The following is a 9,477-nucleotide window of genomic DNA, read 5'->3' on the forward strand; positions in this document are numbered from 1 at the left end:
TTTTTTCCATGTAGCAGAACAATTTGACACCTTGCCCAGTTTAAAATGGTGATTGTGGGGTTACGTGTCACGGCTTTGCTTCGTGTAGTAGTCTTTCCAGTTGACTACTGAACTCACTGGTAAGATTCATCCCTGTGGCTGCACTCCTTTCAAAGATATACATTGGGTGAAGCACCTTCATGAGGCCATACTGGATGTCGTCATGCTCGTATTTTGTGTGATTTATATTATAACCAATTTATAACTTATGTCCTGTAAATAAATGCTGTTTTAAAAGACCAACAGATTGAGGATCTCTCGAAAAGGTACAATTTATTGATGCTAACTGTCAAATAATGAGTTATCGGCATTTAAAGCTTTTAGTAGGCGTATGTCACAGGACACAGTTATTAGACACACATCATCACAGTGGTGTAGTGACTAACGACATCAATAGTGGCTCAGGAAGTGGAGACACAAATGCAATAATTTTTGGTTCCCGTCCTGCCATATGCAAAAAATGTTATTATTGATCTTCACGTTTCTGACAGCTTCTGCGACTTGTCAATAATTTACAAATTAAGCATGAAACACTGAAATGCTAGTGAAAGTGTGTGACTGAATTGCAATTATGGTTCTGCATCAGCTGTAGAATATTTCGGAATAAATGATAATTTGTGCCAGACCAGGAACGAAACCACATTTCCCTCTTGTCGTGAGCGCCAAATCCATGTTCGAGTCCTGGTCAAGCACAAATTTTCATTTATTCTGAAATATTCTACGGCTGATGTGGAACTGAAGTCACAATTTGCAGTTTCATTCGTAACTAAATGCGGCCGTTGATCGCCAGTGCAGTGTCTCAGCCACTGCACTGCAGCAATGGTTTGTTCTTATCGTCAGAACATACGCGGTATTAATGATTGGGTAGCGAAGAGGTAATTTTTTTTTTTAATTGTGAGTTATTTCATCATAAATTACGAGAGACTAAAAATCGGAAGTATGTCTGGAACTGGGCTGAAATCGGAAAGCGGTCAGATGACGTCTCTCGCTCGTTAATTTTGAGAGCCATATAGGGAGTCATCATATTTCGATTCTTTCCGTATGATAACAATACATTTTAACATTAACACGCAATGAAGATTTATCACTCTAGGTGCGATTTATTGTAAGTAAATGTCAGTTAATGACACATCGTCTGTAATAGTGTACTATGGTTAGTGTGAACAGTTATAAAACATCTTTTATTACATATTAACGAAGATCCCATGATTAGAGATATACTGTTGTTGTGCAGAAGGAAGTAGGTTTAAATCTAGGTACATGTCTGTTCTTTTGTTTTAAACATCCGCGTTTGTAATTCGTTCTAGGAGTTTCTTATTCGTATAACAGAAGTATGTTTATCAATATTTGATGTTATTTGTTTATAAGCCAGTGCTTCCTCGATAATGAGATCTTTCCATTTGGTGACCTCGGCCTGATTAAAAAACAAATATGAAATTGCTGCGAATGATACTACCAACTATGGTACATTCGTTCTTGACACGCATATGTCGCTATTCCAAGGATGCGGTGAGATAGGAATCTAAGCGTACAACTTAAATTGTTGCGAGTGGAACGGGAAGCAATGATATGTATTCTAGCCTCTCACAAATATTTGGTCATAAGATGTGTGCTCTTCGTATATTCAACGGCAAAGATATCATATAGTGAAATCCAGCGATGAAATGGGAAGATTGGTTTCTTTGACATAAACAATCTTGTGTGCGAGAGATAGTTCAAAAGAAATGAAAATTAGGAAAAGGATATTACCGAGAGTTGCATCTGACTTGGGAGCTTTCTTATTTGTTCTTTTCATTATTCCAGTGACGTACTGTTTCGAGTTATTCATTGTCTTGCCTGCTCTACATTCCGTGTGGTCATTTTGGTATACACTACATTTCATTTGTGCTACGTATGTAATGGTAAACGTGACAAGCAATTTTGTTGCTGTTGTTGTTGTGGATACTAGTCTGCAGAATATTGTAACAGCATCCTCACAACCAGAGAATTGGCGATACTGCACCGAGTGTGAAACCGTTGCTCCTCCAAGATCATGGCACTGTGATACATGTAAAACATGCATTTTGAAGCGCGACCATCACTGTATGTTTACTGGTTGTTGTGTCGGTCATTATAATTATAGATATTTTTATATGTTTCTACTGTACGTGTTCATTGGAACATTTTATTCCACTTATCTTAACTGCTTTTACATATGGAAAAACTTTGAACATTTTTCTCTTTTAGGTGTAACGAAGTTTATATTTCCAATGGCAATGCTTGTTTTAGGCGTAGACGCTACTGAAAAACAAGTATGCTTATTAATATTTATAATTAATTTCGTTGGTGCAATATTTACATTAGTTTTGTTGGTTCACCACACCAGCTTAGTGTGCAAGGGAATGGTAACACATGAAAGGAGCAAAAATATCACATACTATGATAGTGGTCTGAAAAAAAACTTATCTCAGACTTTTGGAAAGAGGTGGCATATATCTTGGTTATTTCCATTTGTAGCGTCAGAATTGCCAAATGATGGAACAGACTGGAATGATTTGCAGAAAACTGATTGATGGAAATCTATCACGTTCCTACTGGCATAATTCTCAAGGGAAGGAGTTCATGAATGTGTACAGTGTCTGTACATTGTGGTTCACTGTTTGTTTGTTTTCTTGTAAAAACCACCAAAACTTTGTTTAAAACAGATGGAGTTGTATTTATGTATTATGAGAAGCAACTGTAAAATGTATCATTTACATTAACTATCTATGGATCTGTTCGTCAGTTGGGCAGCCAAGAGAATTTATACACGAGGAGAGACAAAGTGTCACAAGATTAACAGTTAACTATTTCTGAACTTGAGAAAAATTAGTTCACTTCTTCACCATGTCAGAATATTTTAGGCCTACCAGAAATTAGCATGGATTGAAGCTAATCTTTCAGTAAGACTGTATGATAAAAGATTTTCTGGTGTTTTTGCAGACATAATTTTAATCACATTCTAATCAGTTTTGCCATTATTACGAAAATTGTGTGTTATATTTTTGCTACTAAGATATTGTGTGATGAATGCCTGAGCATATCTGTTAAAAGTGCAACTTTTATTTCAATCCGAAGGGATCAAAGGAACTTTCACTGCCTTGTCAGACATCATTTAATAGAGTTTATAAAATAATTGTATAAGATAATTGTTATTTTTAGCTTAATTGGAAATGAAAAGATTACTTGACAATTTATGTTTCCTTCCTTGCTGCAACTTGCACTAATTTCTTGTTCCACAATTTCTCAATTGTGGCTGCTAGAAATTATACACCACGTTTTCTTGTGCAACATGGTTTAGTTATGTAATTAAAATCAAGAGAAAGAACCTGGGGGATTGGAGCATAATACTTGTCTATTGTCTGACTATTCTTCAAACATTTTCAAAGTTTGGCAGAGCCAGAAGGTTACAAAATATTGTAGTATCTGAAGCTTTACGGAGCCAAATTCTTCATCTAACTGAAATAAAAGTAAATGATGTTAAGCTGTAATTGAACAGAGCATTCATAATTGTGGTCAAGCAAAGCACATCCTTTCACTCTGGCTTACTGTGATCTGTTTTATAGGTGACCTATCACACAATTTCTCATCTTCAAAGATATTTTTCATTGCGTGAAACCAAGTATAACTTAATTTCCAAAGGCCCAAGATATTACTGGTAAATCATGTATTTAGGCCTATTCCACAGTTTCAGCAATTTGAGGGTGGTTATTTTACTATACATTCAATTCAGTTGCTTCATAATAAACAGTATTTCCATTCACATAAATGGAACAATTGTACCAAGGTTGCAGTTTACAACTTTATGGCAACCAGTTTTTTGTCTCAAGTGTTGCAATGTAAAATTTAGTTTAATTGTTGACATTAAAGTGGAAAAAATTTCCACGTGGATTGTGAAAGGTAACAATTCAAGTTAACTAAGTGGAAATCGGTTTGCATTTAATGACACTTTTTACCATAACCACAGGTACTTACCATGACTGCCTAGTATTTTCAGTAAGATGTGGTAACTAGCCCACTTTCTCTGTTGCTTCTGCATTGCTCATGCTAGAGGATTTGCAGTACCAATTATGTTTCATGACATTTGTTTGTAATTATTCTTGCCAAACTTAGATGTGCATTTTAGGAATGTGGGAGGGAGGGGTGGGAGGTCCATAGGCTGGCATGCGACACATCGATACTGGAGCCAGTGAGGTGCAATGCATGTTGGTGATGAGATGGAGGTGTGGATTGGAAAAAGGGTCAGGACAGAACAAGGGAAAAGTGTTAGTTAGAGTGGGGGAACTGAGGGGGGAGGGGGAGAGCAAAAAATAAGTTGCAAAGATGACAGCTATCTACATAGTTGCTGGAGGGAGAAGCTGGTGCTGGAGGGAAGGATCCACAGGGCATGGATTGCCAAGCAGTTGAATTCGAGGTTGTTATGCTATGGGGTAGTCAATTTCATTCTTGACTGTAGTTTAGCAGCAGACATTCATTCTGATGGGCAGCTGGTTGGTGACCGCACCCCCAGAAAACACTGTGCAGTAATTGCAGCAGAGCTGGTATATGACATGGCTGGATTCACAGGTGGTCCTGCCACTAATGGAATAGGACAAGCCCGTCATCAGACTGTAGTCACAAGTCACAATGTAGTGGCACAAGAGGAGGGAGGGGGAGGGCAGACAGAGAGAGAGAGAGCACCTGTGTGCAATAGCTCACCAATGGATTCCTTCCGAAAACTAGCCAACTTTTCATTCTCTTTTTTGTGGTGTTCATTTTGTACCAACACTCATGAAGGGGAATGTAAAAAGATGGCCAGAATTTGTGCATCAAACATTTCATTCAAAGATGCTGAATGGATGAATTTTCTGCAGCAAGTACTAATGCCTAAGAGTATATGTACAATAATACTGTTCTCTCTCTCTCTCTCTCTCTCTCTCTCTCTCTCTCTCTCTCTCTCTCTCTCTCTCTCTCTCTCTCTCTCCCCCCCCCCCTCGCACCCTTCCCCCCCCCCTCTTCCAAATACTTACTAATTGGCAAGTAAAATATCTGCACATTGAACACTTTTATTATGCGGTAATCTTCTAGTTCTATGGATGAAGCATTCATTGGATTGCTGTAGTTTCGCATGTTTCAGAGGGTGTGGTGTGGTACACTCTCCATAACCTCATATATATGTTAGTGCCTGATTACTTGCATTTATGTCCTAAACTCAGTCTGTAGTGAAATGAAACTGTGCCCCTTCAAACCCCTCTTGAAGCTGTGCCTGTCAGAATATGGATGACGCAGGAAATAACTGTCTGCAATGTATATCTTCCTCCAGATGGTGCAGTACCCTGGAATGTATTAGCTGCACTGATTGATCAACTCCGTACACCTTTCCTACTTTTGGGAAATTTTAACACCCATAACCCCTTGTGGGGTGACACCGTGCTTACTGGCCGAGGCAGAGATGTCGAAATTTTATTGTCTCAGTTCGACCTCTGTCTCTTAAATACGGGGCTGCCACACATTTCAGTGTAGCTCATGGTAGTTACTTGGCCATTGATTTATCAATTTGCAGTTCAGGACTTCTCCCATCTATCCACTGGAGAGCACATGACGACCTGTGTGGTAGTGACCACTTCCCCATCTTCCTGTCACTGACCCGATGTCAGGCCCATGGAGATCTGCCCAGACGGGCTTTAAACAAGGCAGACTGGGAAACTTTCACCTCTGCTGTCACCATTGACTCACCCCCACATGGTAACATCAATACAGTGGTTGAGCAGGGTGACTACCACAATCGTTTTTGCAGCAGAAAACGTGATACCTCGATCTTTAGTGTGCCCACGGTGAAAGACAGTCCCTTGGTGGTCGCCGAAAGTTGCTGAGGCAATTACAGAGCGTCGGCGAGTTCTGCAGTGACATAAGCGGTACCCTTCCCTAGAGAATCTGATAGTCTTTAAGTGGCTTCATGCCCGTGTACACCACCTTTATAAAACGACGGAAACAGGAGTGTTGGGAGAGGTTCGTGTTGACCAGTAGGTGCCATACGTCACCTTCCCAAGTGTGGATGAAGATCAGATGTCTTTTTGGGTACCAGACCCCACTAGGTGTCACTGGCATTACCATCAAATACATGCTATATACTGACACAAACACGACTGCTGAGCACTATGCTCGAGCCTCTGTGTCGTAGAACTACACCCCACCCCCACCCCCCGCTCCCCCATCCTTTTGCACCCTCAAATGGCAGATGGAAAGGAAAGTCCTCTTGTTCACCACACACCACAGTGAACCCTATAACACCCCATTTACAGAGTGGGAGCTCCTCAGCACACTTGCACGTTGCCCCGACACAGCTCCTGGGCCAGATCGGATCCACAGTCAGATGATCAAACACCTCTCATCTGACTGCAAGTGCCATCTCCTCGTCATCTTCAACCAGATCTTTCTATCATAATGGCGTGAGAGCACCATTGTTCCGCTGTTCAAACCTGGTAAAAACTACACCCCACCCCCACCCCCCGCTCCCCCATCCTTTTGCACCCTCAAATGGCAGATGGAAAGGAAAGTCCTCTTGTTCACCACACACCACAGTGAACCCTATAACACCCCATTTACAGAGTGGGAGCTCCTCAGCACACTTGCACGTTGCCCCGACACAGCTCCTGGGCCAGATCGGATCCACAGTCAGATGATCAAACAACTCTCATCTGACTGCAAGTGCCATCTCCTCGTCATCTTCAACCAGATCTTTCTATCATAATGGCGTGAGAGCACCATTGTTCCGCTGTTCAAACCTGGTAAAAAGCTGCTTGATGTGGATAGCTATCAGCCTCACCAACATTGTTTGTAAGCTGCTGGAACGTATGGTGTGTCGACAGTTGGGTTGGGTCCTGGTCACGTGGGCTACTCGCTCCATGTCAGGGCGGCTTCTGCCAGGGGCACTCTACAACTGATAATCTTGTGTCCCTCAAGTCTGCCATCTAAACAGCTGTTTCCAGATGCCAACAACTTGTTGCCATATTTTTTGATCTACGCAAAGCGTATGACACCACCTCGCGACATCATATCCTTGCCACATTATAAGGGTGGGGTCTCTGAGGCCCACTCCCGATTTTTATCAAGAATTTCCTGTTGCTCTGTACTTTCCGTGTCCAAATTGGTGCCTCCCATAGTTCCTCCCATATCCAGGAGAATGGGGTCCCGCAGGGCTCTGTATTGAGTGTATCACTACTTTTAGTGGCCATTAAGGTCTAGCAGCAGCTGTAGGGCCATCTGTCTCACCCTCTGTATGCAGACGACTTCTGCATTTCGTACTGCTCCCCAGTACTGGTATTGCTGAGCGGCACCTACAGGGAGCCATCCACAAGGCTCTAGCCCACAGCTTCCAGTTTTTGGCTGCTAAGTCGTGTGTCATGCACTTCTGTAGGCGTCGTACCGTTCATTCGGAACCAGAACTTTATCTTTATGACAATCTACTCACTGTAGTGGAGACGTATCGATTCTTAGGACTGGTTTTCGATGCCCGATTGACTTGGCGTAAGCAGAGGTGCTGGCAGCATCTCAATGCCCTCTGCTGCCTGAGCAACACCAACTGGGGTGCAGAGCGCTCTACGCTGCTGCAGCTCTACAAAGCCATTGTTCAATCCTGCCTTGACTATGGGAGTTTGGGGGCGCCCTCAGCATTGCGTGTACCATATTTACTCGAATCTAAGCTGCACTTTATCCAGTTTTTGTAATCCAAAAAACCGCCTGCGGCTTAGAATCGAGTGCAAAGCGGAAGTTCTGAAAAGTGTTGGTAGGTGCTGCCACAATAACTTCTGCCGTCGAATATATGTAGCACTACACAGTTATGCTTTGCAGGCACAAAGATAAGTCCTGGCGCCAAAACCTCTGTGTTAGTAAATAAATTAAAAGAAAAGGTAGAAGAATGTAAACATTATGCCATGTATTCTTTCGTGTTTGCTGCTATCTCATTTAAATCCTGTCTGCCTAATAAACTACGAAAATAGAGTGAGACAACAGCAAACGCGGAAGAATATACATATCATATCATGTTAAACATGATGCATGTTATTCTTATGCTGAATAGTGATACAGTCAGAAATGAAGCACGGCAATTGACTAGATTTTTAAATCTTAAGATGACTAATTTCCGTGCAGAATGTAATGTACTAAAGAGGCGTCTGCAAAGATTTTCAAATGGAGAAAAATTTTCGCTAAATTCTCGTTCAGAACATCTTCTATCATACGCACTCTATTATTTGGTTCTTGTTGATCATTGTTAAAGAAAGCAGCAGTGTAAGTAACAACAAATAGCAGTCTCTCGCCATTGTTTCGCTTATGAGACAATTCCTCTCTTTTTTTTATTGTAAGCCGCGGTAGCGCGCACAAAAGCAAGCCATGCCGCGAGCGATGACTGGCCATAAACACTCGGTATCAGAATGCGGCAAACAATGCATGACACAGTACAGTAATGCATTTTCAGTTTCGAGTGATGTAAACACCTATAACAAATATGACGGCACTTATCAGATCAAAGCAAAATAAGCAATCGATTCAAACCAGATGAAGCACATGGAAAAGGGAGGGTATCTGTATAAATACGGACGGAGCGCCTGACACACAGCAATGACTGCTTGGTGAAGCTTAACTGTTAAGCTTACGACTGAAGCTTAACTGTTAAGCTTACGACTCGAACCAAACTACTATTGCTGTATCTTCATCCATTCAACCTCAATTGTGTGTTACAATGGACCAACTTTGTTTCAATTTGGAGGGGTGGTCTAAAACTTTTCTCTCACCTTGAATTTCGAGTCTCAAATTTCAGGAGCGGCTTAGATTCGGGAAAATTTTTTTCCTTGATTTTGAGTCTTACTTTTCAGGTGCAGCTTAGATTCGAGTGCGGCTTAGATTTGAGTAAATACGGTACTCGACCCAGTGCACCACTGTGGCATTCGCCTAGTGATGGGAGCTAAAAGCTCTGGTGACCAGTGTCTTGGTGGAGGCCGGAGTCTCTGCATTTCAGATCCAACGTGCACAACTGCATGCCAGTCACACTGCATGCATTCGTAGTTCTACTTAGCCTCTGAATTACTGTCTCCTTTTTCCACCCAAGGCATTTCATCTCGTGCATCGGCGGCCCAGGTCAGGGCTTAAGATTGCAGTTTGCGTGCGATCCCTTCTGTCCGAACTGGAGTCCTTCCCTTTACCACCTCCCATCCAGGTCCATCCGCGTACACCTCCATGGTGTACACCTAGGCTGCAGATTTGTCTGGACCTTTCATATGTCCCTAAGGACACAGTTACCCCTGCCACACTCCACTGTCACTTCCTGTCGATTCTTGAGGTGTTCCAGGGCTGTGAAGTGGTTTACACTGATGGTTCGATGGCTGATGGTCATGTTGGCTTCGCCTACGCCCACAGAACCCATTTGAACAGCATTCCTTGCTT

The 9,477-nt window shown here is 42.0% G+C and overlaps 1 protein-coding gene across 1 annotated transcript; it reads left to right on the top strand.

Annotated features, from left to right (window-relative positions):
- The first annotated feature begins 1,706 nt into the window (after window positions 1–1,706).
- LOC126259887 (probable palmitoyltransferase ZDHHC24) lies at window positions 1,707–3,250 on the top strand. Its single transcript, XM_049956959.1, has one exon. The coding sequence runs from the start codon at window positions 1,764–1,766 to the stop codon at window positions 2,589–2,591; it is 828 nt and encodes a 275-aa protein (XP_049812916.1). The 5' UTR covers window positions 1,707–1,763; the 3' UTR covers window positions 2,592–3,250.
- Window positions 3,251–9,477: the final 6,227 nt, after the last annotated feature.

Source organism: Schistocerca nitens, chromosome 5, assembly GCF_023898315.1.
Source record: "Schistocerca nitens isolate TAMUIC-IGC-003100 chromosome 5, iqSchNite1.1, whole genome shotgun sequence".
NCBI lineage: Eukaryota > Metazoa > Arthropoda > Insecta > Orthoptera > Acrididae > Schistocerca > Schistocerca nitens.

Excerpts from the sequence above, each read along its gene's own strand:
- LOC126259887 (XM_049956959.1), top strand. The coding sequence starts at position 1,764 with ATGAAAATTAGGAAAAGGATATTACCGAGAGTTGCATCTGACTTGGGA.